Genomic DNA, 17,508 nt, shown 5'->3' on the forward strand with positions numbered 1-17,508 from the left:
AGCACAGTGCCACCACATCAGGTGTTATTGGCTTTAAAAGTCCCAGAAGTATGAAAGGTTTAGGGAGTTGACTAACCAGTGCAGACAATATGTTCAGGGGTATTGCACCACCCGGAGGAAGATATACATTGCAGACAGTTATTTCCTGCGTTGTCCTTATCCTGACAGCCACAGCTTCAAGAGGAGTTTGGAGGGGCACCGGTCTGCTACATACCGTGTTCAGGACACAGACGCATACTCCACCTGACACACTATTATATTCGCTACGGTTTTTGTAATATCCTCTATAGCCACGGAGAGCAGGGGTCTGCATTGTCGGGACCAGGTTTCCTGGAGGGCAAGGCAGAAAGCAAGTGTAGAACTTAACAGTTGTCGTAGCTATGCCAGGTGCTAGAAAAAACCACAGAAATTCCACTGGAGGATGACGTTATATCTTGAGGCTGGGAAGGCATCAAACGCTCAAGGAGGCAGTTTACGTCTCAGGGTCACGTGATGCCAACGACTGAGTACCTGTGAGGCTCATATCCACTGTGTCTGAGGGTCCGACAAGGTCGAGGTCCTCAGGGGACACCACAATCTCCACCTCATCCTCAGATGCTGAGCTTGTAGGGAGTGGTGGTGTGGGTGCCACTGCAATGTCTTTGTTCTCGGGAGTCTTTCTCTCACTGCTCCTTAAGTTTCTCCGGCTGGAAGTGCTTCACTGATTCAGTCTGAGGGACTGACGAGGATACAAAATTTAAATAGCTAAATGAAATAATACAACCAAATGCTTTAGAGAAAGAAGCTAACTTAGCAAGGGCAAGGAAAATGGAGGCGGCTAACAAAAAAACTGTATAACATGAAATCTATTTCCATAAATGCAAAACTTAGGCACTGAAATACTGCGATTAAACCGGAATGCCTTTATGCATCAAAATGTCTTTCGTTAAATACAGCCAAATAATCAGGTGGAATAGAAACGAAGGAAAGGAAAATAATCAGGAAAATCTTGGGATCAAAATATGAAAATGGGAAATTGAAATTAAGAAGTAATAAAGAAGTTTATGAAAAATAAGAGTGAATATCAGACTCAATGAGGAAGAGAAGAGTTGCATTCTATGGGCACCTAAAAGTCTGGATGAAAACGGGATAACAAAAAGAATTTTTAACTTCTTTGACAAAAAACCACAAAACATCAGTGAGAAGAATAGAAGAAGTTAAAGCAGACCCAAGGAAAATGGAAATAATGGAGAAAGAAATAAGAGAAAGAGAAAGGTTAACAGCAAAAGTAGAAGATTTCAAGGGCTTCCAGGAGAAAACAAAGAAAAAGATAGTTGCAAAATGGACAGCAGAAAAAAAGATAAAAACATAGGGAAAGAATGAAGAAATTATTCAAAAGAAAGGAAAAAAGAAAGCTTTATATGGAAGACTATTGTAAATTTGTATAGTGCTGTTTGCTATGGAGGTTTTATAGGCTGATGTCCTTATTGACTGGACATGAAACTTTTCCTTTTGTCTTTTATCATGTTCATGGATATCAAAATTTTCATTTACATCTTTTAAATTCTTTCTAATATATTTACAGATTTCTAACATATATGTACAGGGAAGAGATATTATTGATGACTTTTGAAAGAGGGACTTGCAAGAATCTGTTGAGCATGTTACATTGCTCTTACAGTTCAGTTTTGATTTAAGAAGATGACTGAATGAGGCAGTCTATTATCCCAGAATATAATTCAGTACAGTAGGATGCTGTGGAATCGGGTAAAGTAGGCAGTTCGGACAGTGCTATAGCTTGCTTTGACAGAGAGAAAATGGAGACTGTAATATATTTTATTAAGTGTTCCATTAATTTTGTTTATACGTGTGTGCCATTTGAAGTTATTTTGAAGCCATAAGCCTAAAAACTTTGTTTCTGGAGAAGATGAAATTTTGTTGAGTTTATTGTCATACTGGTGTCACCTTTTAAACAGAAATTTAGGAATGTTGTGTTTTTGGTGTTTGTCATACATTTATTCTCCTCAAACCATCTATTTAGCTGTTCTGTAGTCTTATTAACAGCCGTTTGAAGCTGACGTAGGGTATTTCCTGTAATTAGGATGTCATCTGCAAAAAAAGTGTTTGTTTGTAACTCAATGTTCAAGTCTACATCATTTATATACAGGAGAAAGAGGATTGGCCCAAGAATTAATCCCTGAGGGACTCGACTCCCTTATTTAGAACTTCTGCATCTGAGAAGCATGTCCTGTTGTTTTTCCTTTAGTTCACATTTTATTTGTATTTTTTATTTCCTGTTTGTTAAGTACGAAGTGAAACATTTTAGTACAGTGCCTCTAATGCCATATACTTGGAGCTTCTTGTGGTCCAGTATGTCAAAGGCTTTACTTAAGTCTTAAAAAAATGTCCATGGCTCTTTGTTTTTTGTCTATTGCTTGCAGGGCATTTTCTATAAAATCATAGATTGCACTGGTTGTTGATTTATTTTTCCTGAATCCATGCTGAGAATCAGTGAGAATTTTGTTTTTCTCTGAGAATTTCATTAACCTATTATACATTACTTTTTCTATGATTTTACTAAAGCCTGATAATAATGAAACTGGTCTATAGTTTTCTATATTTGTTTTGTCTCCTTTCTTACGGATAGGGACCACTTGCGCAATTTGTAAACTGTCTGAAAATGTGCCTGTCAGAAAGGACGAATTTATTATATCTGCAAGAGGAAGTGAAATGTTTTTAGTACATTGCTTTATGATTTAATCAGGAATACCATCAATCCCTGACGACATTTTCCTATAAGCTGATGCAACACTGATGATTTCATCTGAGGTTGTTCCATCAATGTAGATTGAAAAGGAACACGAGTGCACTTTGTTTTTCCGTTTCATTTTAGTATCTGTTTTGTCACTGACTATCAAATTATTTGCGATCTCTGCAAAGTAACATTTAAAAAGATCTGTGATGTGTTGGGGATCAGTTATACTCTTGTTCTCATGGTTAAGAGTGATATTTTTCATTTTATTTTTCTTATATCCACTCTGTTATTACCTATGGAATAATATTTTGGGGAGTCAACAGTAAAAATATTCAAATAATTTTTCAAATTACAGAAAAGAGCAATTCGTATAATAACCAAGAGTGGCAGTAGGGCTCACTGCCTTGAACATTTCCAAAAGCTGGAAATCCTAACTGTCCCCTGTGAATACATTTTTCAAAGTGTTATGTATGTAAAAAAAAAATATTGACTGCTATATGAAAAATTCTTTAGTACACAGCTATGAAACTAGAAACCAATACAATCTGCATCTAGAGAGGAAAAATAAAGTTAAAACTCAGCAGAGCTTGTTGTACAATGCTGTTAAATTATATAATAAATTACCCCAAAAAATAAAAGATATTGACACAATCGGACAGTTCAAAACAAAACTAAAATTTTTTTTATTAAATAAAAGTTATTACGCAGTAATGGACTATCTGAATTTAAACATGAAGTGTAATTAAAGTAGCCTGCATTGTAATACATGAGGAAATCAAAAATTGTACAGTAATATAAGAAAATTACAAATTACACAAGGATATAAAACTAATTTAAGATACCTCAAAAATGTGTGTAAATACAAATTTTATGTGTATAATTGTAGGTATATTGTATTGTATATGATTTGGCTGACTAAATCCACACAATGTAAATTGTTACATGGATTAATAAAGAAATCAATCAATCAATCAAACTTTCTATGCTTCCTTCTTTATGACTTTGCATACTGCTTGGCTTTTATTTGCCGATTCTGGTATGAAGTTACCATTGGTGATTTTTTTGTTTGTCGTATCACTCTTCTGTAGATTTGAATGTATTCCTGTATGATCAATATAAGATTAATGGAAGATGAAAATGTAGAGGGGGCTTGTGAACCTATTACTGCTCAGGTTCGAGGTGCAGAGATTGAAAATTGTGTACTAGATGGGGAAGATAGCAGGATATGTAATAACTGTAAGGAGGATATTGAGATGTGGTGTTAGTATTCAAGTTAATGAAAAGATACTGACAGATGATAATATTATAGACAGTGATGGTAAAAGTGAGGTTTCTGGCAATGAAGAACGAGAACATGTTTTACTTTGTCACAACTTAGACGGAATGATTTATGTTGAAGTGAAGGAAGAACAATTAGTGAAAAATGATACTACGAATATAGCTGTCTGCGGTACGAATGAACAGGAGAACATGGTAATCAGCTTGTACCTGTTAGCAAATAAGTGAAATAGTGTTGACTCATAAAGATGTCAAAAAACAAGGTGAGCTTATTGGAGTCAAAATATCAAGAGTAACATATTACAATTATATGGGTAATGCTAGTGAAGTTCCTGGTGTTCTGAACGACATTTGTCAGATTATGCATCCAGATTTGGTGGTTGGGGGGAGGTTTGATTCTTTGGGGGCCTCAGAAGCATCAATAAAAGAGGAAAAAGGATTAGAATTTAAAGAAATTGAAAGGGATTTGTTACCTGCAGGGGTCCGGGAGGGGGATATAGGTGAATATGATGTGCACAGGAGTTCATGTGTTTATACACAAACAGAAATTTGGAAGGGGGAATGACACTGAAACTATGTAAGTGTTAGTTTTTTGTAAGACAACTAATTTTTTTTTACTACAGCATAAGTGAAAAGGGAATTTTGCCTGACAGTGACAATGTTTTTGTTATAGAAAAATTTCCAAAATCAAAATCAAAGAAAGGATGAAGACCATTTTTCCAGTTAGCCAATTATTATAGAAAATATGTACAAACACAGGCACTGAATGCACCATGATTGAACAGCCTCTTAAGAAAAATTACTATGTGGGAGTGGAGTGAGGCAGCTTTTGACAAGATAAAAGAACAACTGTGTAAGGGTGAAATAGCACCTGATCTTTCATTACCATTTTGTCTGATAACAGACAGTAGCTTATTTTGGATTAGGGTTTTATTCATTCCAAGAGAAGGTAGTTAATGGGTGTATCTAAGGTTATACCTATTTGGCTGCAAATGGAGTAGAAATCCTGTAAAATATTCTATTACAAAACTTTCTGTGATACAACAGGAAAAATAGAAGTAAATTACATATTTATCATAAAATTTATGAGGTACAGAAGTAGAAGGCTTATTTACGGATGGCTGTAGACAAAACTGCGAAATATATCTCTACACAGTGATGTCGCTATGTCTACAGGTGATCTGGAACTCATATCCTGCACATCTTTGCTCGCTCCAGCCACCAGCAGTGTTCTTACTGCTTCGGTGCGGTTTGTGGAAGCAGCCCAGTGGAGTGGCGTTTTTTTTACTACAGCATAAGTGAAAAGGGAATTTTGCCTGACAGTGACAATGTTTTTGTTATAGAAAAATTTCCAAAATCAAAATCAAAGAAAGGATGAAGACCATTTTTCCAGTTAGCCAATTATTATAGAAAACATGTACAAACACAGGCACTGGATGCACCATGATTGAACAGCCTCTTAAGAGAAAGTACTATGTGGGAGTGGAGTGAGGCAGCTTTTGACAAGATAAAAGAACAACTGTGTAAGGGTGAAATAGCACCTGATCTTTCATTACCATTTTGTCTGATAACAGACAGTAGCTTATTTTGGATTAGGGTTTTATTCATTCCAAGAGAAGCTAGTTAATGGGTGTATCTAAGGTTATACCTATTTGGCTGCAAATGGAGTAGAAATCCTGTAAAATATTCTATTACGAAACTTTCTGTGATACAACAGGAAAAATAGAAGTAAATTACATATTTATCATAAAATTTATGAGGTATAGAAGTAGAAGGCTTATTTACGGATGGCTGTAGACAAAACTGCGAAATATATCTCTACACGGTGATGTCGCTATGTCTACAGGTGATCTGGAACTCATATCCTGCACATCTTTGCTCGCTCCAGCCACCAGCAGTGTTCTTACTGCTTCGGTGCGGTTTGTGGAAGCAGCCCAGTGGAGTGGCGTTTTTTTTACTACAGCATAAGTGAAAAGGGAATTTTGCCTGACAGTGACAATGTTTTTGTTATAGAAAAATTTCCAAAATCAAAATCAAAGAAAGGATGAAGACCATTTTTCCAGTTAGCCAATTATTATAGAAAACATGTACAAACACAGGCACTGGATGCACCATGATTGAACAGCCTCTTAAGAGAAAGTACTATGTGGGAGTGGAGTGAGGCAGCTTTTGACAAGATAAAAGAACAACTGTGTAAGGGTGAAATAGCACCTGATCTTTCATTACCATTTTGTCTGATAACAGACAGTAGCTTATTTTGGATTAGGGTTTTATTCATTCCAAGAGAAGGTAGTTAATGGGTGTATCTAAGGTTATACCTATTTGGCTGCAAATGGAGTAGAAATCCTGTAAAATATTCTATTACAAAACTTTCTGTGATACAACAGGAAAAATAGAAGTAAATTACATATTTATCATAAAATTTATGAGGTACAGAAGTAGAAGGCTTATTTACGGATGGCTGTAGACAAAACTGCGAAATATATCTCTACACAGTGATGTCGCTATGTCTACAGGTGATCTGGAACTCATATCCTGCACATCTTTGCTCGCTCCAGCCACCAGCAGTGTTCTTACTGCTTCGGTGCGGTTTGTGGAAGCAGCCCAGTGGAGTGGCGTTTTTTTTACTACAGCATAAGTGAAAAGGGAATTTTGCCTGACAGTGACAATGTTTTTGTTATAGAAAAATTTCCAAAATCAAAATCAAAGAAAGGATGAAGACCATTTTTCCAGTTAGCCAATTATTATAGAAAACATGTACAAACACAGGCACTGGATGCACCATGATTGAACAGCCTCTTAAGAGAAAGTACTATGTGGGAGTGGAGTGAGGCAGCTTTTGACAAGATAAAAGAACAACTGTGTAAGGGTGAAATAGCACCTGATCTTTCATTACCATTTTGTCTGATAACAGACAGTAGCTTATTTTGGATTAGGGTTTTATTCATTCCAAGAGAAGCTAGTTAATGGGTGTATCTAAGGTTATACCTATTTGGCTGCAAATGGAGTAGAAATCCTGTAAAATATTCTATTACGAAACTTTCTGTGATACAACAGGAAAAATAGAAGTAAATTACATATTTATCATAAAATTTATGAGGTATAGAAGTAGAAGGCTTATTTACGGATGGCTGTAGACAAAACTGCGAAATATATCTCTACACGGTGATGTCGCTATGTCTACAGGTGATCTGGAACTCATATCCTGCACATCTTTGCTCGCTCCAGCCACCAGCAGTGTTCTTACTGCTTCGGTGCGGTTTGTGGAAGCAGCCCAGTGGAGTGGCGTTTTTTTTACTACAGCATAAGTGAAAAGGGAATTTTGCCTGACAGTGACAATGTTTTTGTTATAGAAAAATTTCCAAAATCAAAATCAAAGAAAGGATGAAGACCATTTTTCCAGTTAGCCAATTATTATAGAAAACATGTACAAACACAGGCACTGGATGCACCATGATTGAACAGCCTCTTAAGAGAAAGTACTATGTGGGAGTGGAGTGAGGCAGCTTTTGACAAGATAAAAGAACAACTGTGTAAGGGTGAAATAGCACCTGATCTTTCATTACCATTTTGTCTGATAACAGACAGTAGCTTATTTTGGATTAGGGTTTTATTCATTCCAAGAGAAGGTAGTTAATGGGTGTATCTAAGGTTATACCTATTTGGCTGCAAATGGAGTAGAAATCCTGTAAAATATTCTATTACGAAACTTTCTGTGATACAACAGGAAAAATAGAAGTAAATTACATATTTATCATAAAATTTATGAGGTATAGAAGTAGAAGGCTTATTTATGGATAGCTGTAGTAAAAATTGCAGATTAGATCTCTACAGGATTTTGTCGCTATGTCTGCAGGTGAACTGTATCTGTTATCCTTCGTATATCTGTCCGCTCCAGCCAGCAGCAGTGTTCTTACTGCTTCGGTGTAATTTGTGGAAGCAGCCCAGTGGAGTGGCGTCTTCCCCCAACGATCCTGAACATTTACCTCTGCTGACGCCGTCAGCAGTGCCCACACGATCTTCAAGTCACCTCGGTATGCAGCCGCGTGCAGAGGTGTCTGCTCACTCGAGTCCTTCGCGTTGACATTCGCCCCCGCATCCAGGAGACACTTGACGGCGTCTACACTGGCCTTCGTCACTGCGAGGTGCAGGGCGGTGTATCCGCTGCCGTCCTTCGCGTCGACCGGTGCGCCTGTGGCCAGCAGGTTCTGCAGTTCGTCCAATTTGCCGGTTCTAGCTGCCTCTGTCAGCCTTTCGGCCAAGTCCTCCGGCTGCTCCACAGATGAAGTCCTGCAAAGTAAACCGTTGTTCGCACAACTCTCTGTGCCAAAAACAATGTGACAAGCGTAACTCTCAAACCTGATGCAGGTGGTCGCTGCTGTTCGGAGTGACAATGTTGTACCGGGAAAGTACTGTAAGAAAATGTACGTGAAACTGCAGTAGCAGTAAGGTGGAAGGTCACTAACAATGAAGTAAACGAAAGTTGCTGCTTTCCTAGAGATCTAGGCGCAGAAGTAAACTCAATGACAAGGCAATATTATCATCTCTCTCCATCCTATATTACTACCTACTCCTGCTCACTGTCTTAGCAATTTCTACATCACAACAATAATTTTACTGCTCTAAACTTCCTAGCAGATTAAACCTGTGTGCTGGACCGTGATGCAAACTCAAAACCTTCGCCTTTCCTGGGCAAATGGTCTAACAACTGAACTTTCCGGGCACGACTTGCGACTCGCTCTCACGACTTTACTTCCCCTGGTAGCTTTTCTAGCTGCCAAACTTCAGAAAAGCTCTCACACATACCTTACAGGACTAGCACTTGTGGAAAAAGGATACAAATGGCTTAGCCACAACTGTGGATTGTTACCACAACGAATTTTCACTCTACGATGGAGTGTGCACTCCCCCGAAGCTTCTCGGCAGATTAAAACTGTTAAAACTGCTCGAGTCAGTCACGTGTCGTGCTTCGATAACTCATTCACAAAGAGCAATTGCTCAGAAAAAGCTGTCCAGCTAACTACTTTATTCTTCTATTAAGCTTCAAATCAGCAAACCCTCCACTGTAGGGTGAAAATTTATTCTAGTCCTATTGCTTTATCTACATACTTTGTACTGGAAGTGAATGCTACAAATGTCTAATTCTATAAAATTGAATGACAGTATGTTAAAACAAAGCACTAACTTATTATGCTAGTACTGTGTGCAGCAAAATTTCAATGGCTCATTCCCAGATTTTGAAGAACACATTTTGTTTAACAAGTCGAGCACAAGAATCACTGATTTATTAGACAAAGCGCATACAGTGCCACTATTAAGAAACATTGAGAGTCGAGTTGGCAACAGTCGTTAGAGAGAGCTCGTGCTCTTAGCGTCATACTTGGGCAAGAGGCTAACTGAAGTCATTCTCAATAGACAGACCAACATTTGCCTAAAGTGGTTTTGGAAATGGCCAGGCAGGGATTTGAACCCACTGCCCTGAGTCCATTGCTTTAAGAGCACTGCCCTCTCACTCAGTCAAAGTTTATTTTAAAGATAAGGGATAAAATCTGAACATTATTGAGAACGAACTGTGTACGGCATTTGTGGCAGCCCTGCAGAACCCTGCATGTGGAACAGTAGTGCCTTCCTGCTGCACGGTGTCCTTCGATAATACAGGGTCCGGCAGAATGAACAGTACGACCTGAGTCACGTAGTTCAGAGACACTGCTGAGCCAGCGCAAAGAAAGTATGCGTGTGTTGCCTCAGGAAGGTCAGACGTATGTAATTATGGTAGGGTGTCCATTTCATTTTCATTGAAAAAGGGGACATTTAAAATAAATTACAGAAAAACCTGGGACAATGAAGAAAAAACCGGGACATAAATATTGTACTGACTAAATTTAATACACATACAAGTTTACCTTTACAACGTGCACTCAGATGATACCAAATCACTTTTTACAATTATTCTGCCACACTATCACCATACTTGTACTTTATCAAGAAGTGCATTTTCGTTTGAAATTATATCATAAAAGTCAGTAAAGTGTGTTTTGACAATGAGCAAGGCCCTCACTGTTTCAACTTTCATTCTCTTTTTTCCATCTGACCACAAAGAGTTCACTAACGAAAACACACGTTCCACAGCAGCATTTGACCCAGGAATTGCCAGACAAAACTCCACCAAATGAATTATGTTTTTCATGTTAATGTTTTTACTTTTGAAATAAGCAAATATTTTACACCATGTTGTACTAACACTTTCTTTGTCTCCTTCTTCACTTTTTATGAAGTTCTGTGTACATGAAAATTCATCAAACAGTTCGTCTTCATCAACAGGAAAATTTGGTACAATACTTTTAACAAAAACACAGCAGTCCTGAATATCCTTCCACTGTGGCTGCTCCTTTTCAGTATTAACCCAGTCAAATGCTTTAAAAGGTGTGATAAATGGTAAACACCATACTTTAATATACTCAGTGTAAGAGATGTCAGCAAAAATATGAAATTGTTCTACAGTAATTTCACCCTCTTCTTCCAGCTTTATTAGTCTCATGTACAAAGGATGTGAGAAATCTTTTAGATTTTCTACATTGTAATTTGCCCAATAATTTGTTTATTTCTTGATAAATTTCCACTATTGTGATTTCTTGTTTCTCAATACATTTAATTGTTGTGGAGAAAGGTTTTAGCAGGCTAACAAGAAAATGTAGGAGAACAATAGACACAGGGTTGTCAAAGAATTGTTTAACGATAACAGGACACTTATCAAGGGAAATGAAATATGATTTCAAAGCAGGAAATATCTCTACAATTCTTTCCAATGCTGGTAGCAGAGATAGCCACCTTGTCTTGCTGTGCCCAAGTACAGTTTTGTATTCAGTTTCAGTAAACTTACAGAATGACTTCAGAGATTCAACCCTTACTGTATATATGTGGAAATGCCGGTAGATTTTTTTTTTTACAATTAATTGGCAGTCAATGGGTAGGCAATTTGAGCCATTTTGTAAGGAATTAGGCACCACATGTGCTGGACAGCCGACACCTACTATATTATTCACTGTGTTCTGTTGCAGTTTATATAGCAAATTGTTTTTTCCTTTCCTCTGCTTACCACCAAAATTGGTGTTAGTGTTGTCTGCAGAAACTGCGATTACCTTTCCCTCAAGATCATATTTCTTTAAAACCTCCAGCACATAATTCTGAAGTAAATCTGAAGTTTCTCCAGCTAAATTAACCAATTTGAGCGCTTTCACCGTGATGCCAATTTCAGGGTGAAAATATCTGATAAGGAGAGGAACCAACTTCAAATCCAGATGATTCGATGTATCAGTGATTACAGAAATGAATCGAGCACTTTTCAGTTCATTTAAAACCTGCTGAGCTGCATACGGTGCAATAACATTTGAAATGATTGCATTACATTTTGTGTGTCCACATGTGAATTTAGGATTGAAAACTTTTTTAGCAATTGCTGTAGTACAGTCCATTGACTTAAAGCTACGGTTATGCATTGCACTGTGGTATGCAAACATAGCTTCTTGTGCTGCCAGCTGCCTATCCATTTCTGTTACTGATTTTAAGTTTACACAGTAGTCACTCACATATTTATTTGCTCTTTTCGTTTGATCACTCACGCGATGTTTCCTCGTCTTAATGTGATTCACAATGTCAGACCTTCCACCGTGACCAATAGCAAATTTTGATCTGCACAACGTACATTCTACAGTTTCTCCAGTACCAGTGATAAAAGGAAACTCGCTTTTAATATTGCTGTTAAAATTACACTTTCGTTTTGGCATAATGAAACAGTGATTGCACAGTGCAAAACATTAACAGCATGGTGACAAAAGCCAGAGAGCACGTATCAGTGGTGTAGAATATCTCTGGACCGAAAGGACGGATTCAGTGGATCGATATAGAAGAGAAGAATCTCCGTTGTTATTCGTAACCTACAGTGCATTTAAAATTAATTGCGATTTTTGACAGTTCGGTACATATTAGGGGTACGCTGAAAGTCATCACACGCTTCCTAGTGTAAATAATTGCACAGTTAATAGCAAGTCAAACAACCAGTAGCGTAAAATACTCTAGCCAAGCGGAATCATAAAAAACGGGACATTTGAGCGTCCCCAAAAAAACTTTCGGGAAAGTGGGACATTTTGGCAAAAAATGGGACTGTCCCGGGAAAAACGGGACGAATGGACACCCTAAATTATGCTTTCACGGAGTTCAGAGCATCATTTGCTGTCGAGGTGTATTTAAAAAATAGCAAGTCTCCCATCACAGTTCAGTGAACCTTTCATCATCATTTCGAGTTGAACCAATACGATTAAGTCCCGGATCACTGTTCGATTGAATGGTGGATGCAACAATTCAGGACTACTGCATCTTTTGCAAAGAAGAAAAGTCCAGGCAAAGGAGGACACGTGGGCGCAGTGCACCGGAGAGTGAGTGGAGCCGGCACGTCAAGCACTCTTCCGAAATCCTCACCATTCCACTGCCAGACACGCCTCGGTACTAACAATATCAGAGTATTCATACACGGAGACTGCTTGTTATACAGAAACTAAATGAACAAGATAAAGCTGCCCAATGAACCTTTGCCTCGCGTTTCCTGGAACTTGTAGCAGCAGACCCATACAAGCGAAACAACATACTGACGCCAGATAAGGACCATTATCATTTGAACAGTCACGTAAATAAACAGAATTACAGGTACGGGACACCACATAACCGAGATCCTCGTCAGCTGCGTCAGAAATCCTTGTGACTGCGTAGTGTAGCATTGCTTTGTATGGTCTCATTAGCTCATATTTTTTTGTGTATCTTCAAGGCCATGCATTAACAGAGACCAGTGATTGCTATGTCCAAATTTTAACCATTTGTGCGTCACATTTAGAAAAAAATTGGGGGAAATTTTTTTTGTGATGAATATTTACTGTATATATGTTGAACATATGCCATATCCATTGCAAAAGTTCTTTTGAAGCTATTGGTTAATAAATAAAATAATGATTCCAAATGGCATCATTAGAAATTACATAATAATTACTCAAAGAAATGCATACATAACTGTATAGTAAACTTACCGTATTTCTTTCCTTTCCCCTTGAGGAACTACATAAAGTTTTTTCCATAACCAAGAATTTCAGTATACGCAGAATAAAACTATAAACACAACAGTTATTAAAAACTTCCTGGCAGATTAAAACTGTGTGCCCGACCGAGACTCGAACTCGGGACCTTTGCCTTTCGCGGGCAAGTGCTCTACCAACTGAGCTACCGAAGCACGACTCACGCCCGGTACTCACAGCTTTACTTCTGCCAGTACCTCGTCTCCTACCTTCCAAACTTTACAGAAGCTCTCCTGCGAACCACGCAGAACTAGCACTCCTGAAAGAAAGGAATATCCTTTCTTTCAGGAGTGCTAGTTCTGCGTGGTTCGCAGGAGAGCTTCTGTAAAGTTTGGAATGTAGGAGACGAGGTACTGGCAGAAGTAAAGCTGTGAGTACCGGGCGTGAGTCGTGCTTCGGTAGCTCAGTTGGTAGAGCACTTGCCCGCGAAAGGAAAAGGTCCCGAGTTCGAGTCTCGGTCGGGCACACAGACACAGTTTTAATCTGCCAGGAAGTTTCATATCAGTGCACATTCTGCTGCAGAGTGAAAATCTCATTCTGACAACAGTTATTGTTTACTCGCAAATGCAGTAGCACAACTCACAACACTTCTCTGTTCTGCACTTCAAACAAACGGCGAGTCACGAAAGCGTACGCCACTGTGATCTGTTGGCCAAACTTGGAACTACGTGAAGCGATGCCAAACGGTATCATTGAAGTATTGGGGAGCTCAAAAGAGCCGGGAATACTTAATGATGTCATTTAGAATCACAGAAAGGGTTAAATGGCTTACTCCTTCCACAGTTGAACAACAATATGTGGTTCGAACAGGAAGGAGCAATAGGGCATACTGCCCACCAGTCCACAGATATCTTACGGTGCCTTTTTCTTGGTGAACTGGTTTTTCAGATCTGGAGGCATTCACTGGCCAGCACGGTCACCTAGTCCGACTGCCCCTGACTTCTTCTAATGGGGATAATTGAAGAGGCAAGTGTATGCTACATGTCCTCACATGACTCAACTTGAGGAAAGGACATCTACACAATTTTCAAATCTCATCCAGTTCAGTTCCCAACAATCAGTCTTTCCTTCTCATCCCGTCCAGTAAGTATCCACCGACCCGTGATTCTGGATGACTTTCTCGAAATATGCCCCTTTTCCTAGACCTGTCCAAGTCCTTTTCCTTCACACCTCTTCCTTCCCCTTCAACCCTTCTGCCTGAAGACGGAGCCAGTGGCTCCGAAAGCTTGCCTACTTATAACTTTCTTTTATGTATGTTTTCTACCACTGCTTGGTGAGTAGATTTTTTATCTGTCCAATTACATTATTTTGTCAAATACACGATTACTCTGCATTTCATAATCGAGTGCCTCGCAGAGGGTTCATCGAACCACCTTCTAGTTATTTCTCTAGTGTTCCACTCTTGAACAGCACGAGCATGGCAAAAACGAATACTTAAATCTTTCCGTGCGAGCCCCGATTTCTCTTATCTTATTACATTGACCATTTCTCCCTATGTAGGCGGGCGCTAACAAAATATTTTCACACTCTGAGTAGAAAGTTGGTGACCGAAATTTCACGAGAAGATCCTGTCGTAACGAAAAACACATTTGTTTTAATGATTGCCACCCCAATTCACAATCACAACAGTAGCACTCTCTCCCCTACTTTACAATAATACAGTCCTATCTGATGGAGGTCCTACACTGTACAGCAATACTCCAGAAGAGGGCGGATACCGTATTTACTCGAATCTAAGCCACACTCGAATCTAAGCCGCACCTGAAAAATGAGACTCGAAATCAAGGAAAAAAATTTTTCCGGAATCTAAGCTGCACCTGAAATTTGACACTCGAAATTCAGGGGGAGAGAAAAGTTTTAGACCACACCTCCATATAGAAACAAAGTTGGTCCATTGTAATATGAGACACAATTTAGGTCGAATGAATGACGATACAGCTACAGTAGTTTCGTTCGAGTCATGAGCTTAGCAGTTAAGCTTTACCAGGTAGCCATTGCTATGCGTCAGGCACTCCGTCCATATTTATACGGGTACCCTTCCTTTTTCACGTGCTTCGTCTGGTTTCAATCGATTGCTTATTTTTCTTTGATCTGATAAGTGCCGTTCTCTTTGTTATAGGTGTTTAAGTCACTCTAAGCTGAAACTGCATTACTGTACTGTGTCATGCATTGTTTGTCGCATTCTGATAATGAGTGTTTACGGCCTGTACCGCTCGCGGCATGGCTTGCTTTTGTGCGTGCTAACACCGCTTACAGTAAATAAAAGAGAGAGGAATTCTCTCATTGGCGAAACAACGGCAAGAGACTGCTATTTGTTGTTACTCACACTGTTGCTTTCTTTGATAATGATCAACAAGAACCAAATGATAGACTGCGTATGATAGAAGATGTTCTGAACAAGAGTTTAGAGAAAATTTTTCTCCGTTTCAAAATCTTTGCAGACGCCTCTTTAGTACATTACATTCTGCACAGAAATTAGAGTCATCTTAGATTTAAAACTCTGGTCAATTGTCGTGCTTCATTTCTGACTGTATCACTATTAGGCATAATAATACGAATATAAACATGACACGATATGTATATTCTTCCGCATTTGCTGTTGTTTCACTCTAGTTTCGTAGTTTATTAGGCAGACAGGATTTAAATGAGATAGCAGCAAACACGAAACAATACATGGCAAAATGTTTATATTCGTATTAATCTTATGGTGAGGAGAACACTGCATGTGATTCACAATTCATAAAAGTTCCTATCAGCAACCATCTCTTCTCACAGGTAGGAACAAATTCAGAATGTACAGTAGGCCATATTGACAAATGTCCCAAACAGTCTTGCCAGTCGGATTTTTGTAGTACATTGAAATGCTGCTACATTCGGAGATGAACAATACGGAATTTGTATTTACTTCGTTGGATAATGTATGAAAATACAGTGGTCGAAACTCGAGGTGGAGAAAAAAAGCTCGTCTTCCACTTTTTTTTTTTTTTTTATGACGCAGAGGTTTTGGCGCCAGTATTTATCTTTGTGCCTGCAAAGCATGCCTGTGTAGCGCTACATATATTCAACGGCATAAGTTAGTTGTGGCGGCACCTACCAACATTTTTCAGAACTTCCGCTTACTTTGCACTCGATTCTAAGCCGCAGGCGGTTTTTTGGATTACAAAAACTGGAAAAAAAGTGTGGCTTAGATTCGAGTAAATACGGTAAGCATAGTGTATGCAGTCTCTTTAGTAAACCTGTTGCACTTTCTAAATGTTCTGCCAATAAACCACAGTTTTTGATTTGCTTTCCCCACAACATTACTTATGTGACTGTCCCAGTTTAAGATATTCGTATCTGCAAGTATTTAACTGAAGTTACAGCCTGCAGACTTGTGTGTTTTATCCTACAACTGAAATATAGGATTACTTTTAGTATTCATACGGATGACTTTACTCTTTTCATTATTTAGAGTCAGCTGCCACTTTTTGCGCTGTGGTATTGGCCGCCATCTGGTTGGTCACTGCTTCAAATATATGTGCCACCAGTCATGCCAACGTGCTTCGTACAGCCGCAACCACAGCACGAAGGTGCTGCCCTGAACACAAACTGCTGCCAACGGTGCATCTACTGAAGTTCAAATATTGACGCACAGGGACCCATTTTTTGGTGTCTGCCATTTTGTGACATTTACGGACTTTCACAGCAGTCAGGGCTCATCATCTACAGAATCGTCATTGTATTGAAAGCCTACTAAATTGTAAACCTTTTAAATTATACGTATTTCAACATTCAAATCTGGAGACTGCAACTACAGCAAACAAAGTTACGTATCACATTTACTATTTGAAATTAGATGTAGAATAAATTAATATCCGAATTCTCCGTCCACCATCCACATCTTTTCATCATTTCTGTTTCCACGTAAGAAACACAAAGTGTGAAAAGTAAGTTACAACGTGTGTCGTACAGATATCTTGTCTAAATTACATACAGCTGTGGAAGAAATCCTATTGAACAATCTGAATCGGGTGACAAGTTTTCGTTCACCACTCGAAGAAATGCACGGAATGTGATGGCAATCATCTGTACGGTGTTACATTCAAAATACTTAATACGTAATCGCATATGTTTTTCTTCTTTTCAATGTGTGTTTCAATAAATTTGTCAATTTGTTTGGAAGTTTGGTAGTTTTCATATTGTACTATTCATTCTGCTGTACCCTGTAATTCCACAGCTATACGTGAATACAACTTGAGAGATCTGAAACACACGACGTTTTCAGGTGATTAACTAATGCCAACGTGCAACTACGAGGGCACGCCAATAAGTGTCTGTAATTTTGCTCTCATTGTCTTTAGGTTGATTGTACAGCTTTGTGTTGCCACCCACCACTAG

At 38.7% G+C, this 17,508-nt stretch overlaps 1 protein-coding gene across 10 annotated transcripts in view; it reads right to left on the minus strand.

The window, feature by feature from the left end:
• Window positions 1–3,420: 3,420 nt before the first annotated feature.
• LOC126212988 (poly [ADP-ribose] polymerase tankyrase-1-like) overlaps window positions 3,421–17,508 on the minus strand; it is a 43,997-nt gene continuing 29,909 nt past the window's right edge. Inside the window, exons 3-4 of one of the 10 annotated variants that reach the window (XR_007541026.1) lie at window positions 7,311–8,302; window positions 3,421–4,629 (exon numbers count right to left, since the gene is read on the minus strand). Coding sequence is in view for 1 of the 10 variants with exons in the window: in XM_049940529.1 (XP_049796486.1) it covers window positions 7,804–8,302 (499 nt within the window). In the remaining 9 variants the exon portion in view is untranslated. The other 9 variants (XR_007541023.1, XR_007541020.1, XR_007541024.1 and 6 more) reach the window with 9 other exon arrangements.

The sequence above is a fragment of the Schistocerca nitens genome, chromosome 11 (genome assembly GCF_023898315.1).
Source record: "Schistocerca nitens isolate TAMUIC-IGC-003100 chromosome 11, iqSchNite1.1, whole genome shotgun sequence".
Lineage (NCBI taxonomy): Eukaryota > Metazoa > Arthropoda > Insecta > Orthoptera > Acrididae > Schistocerca > Schistocerca nitens.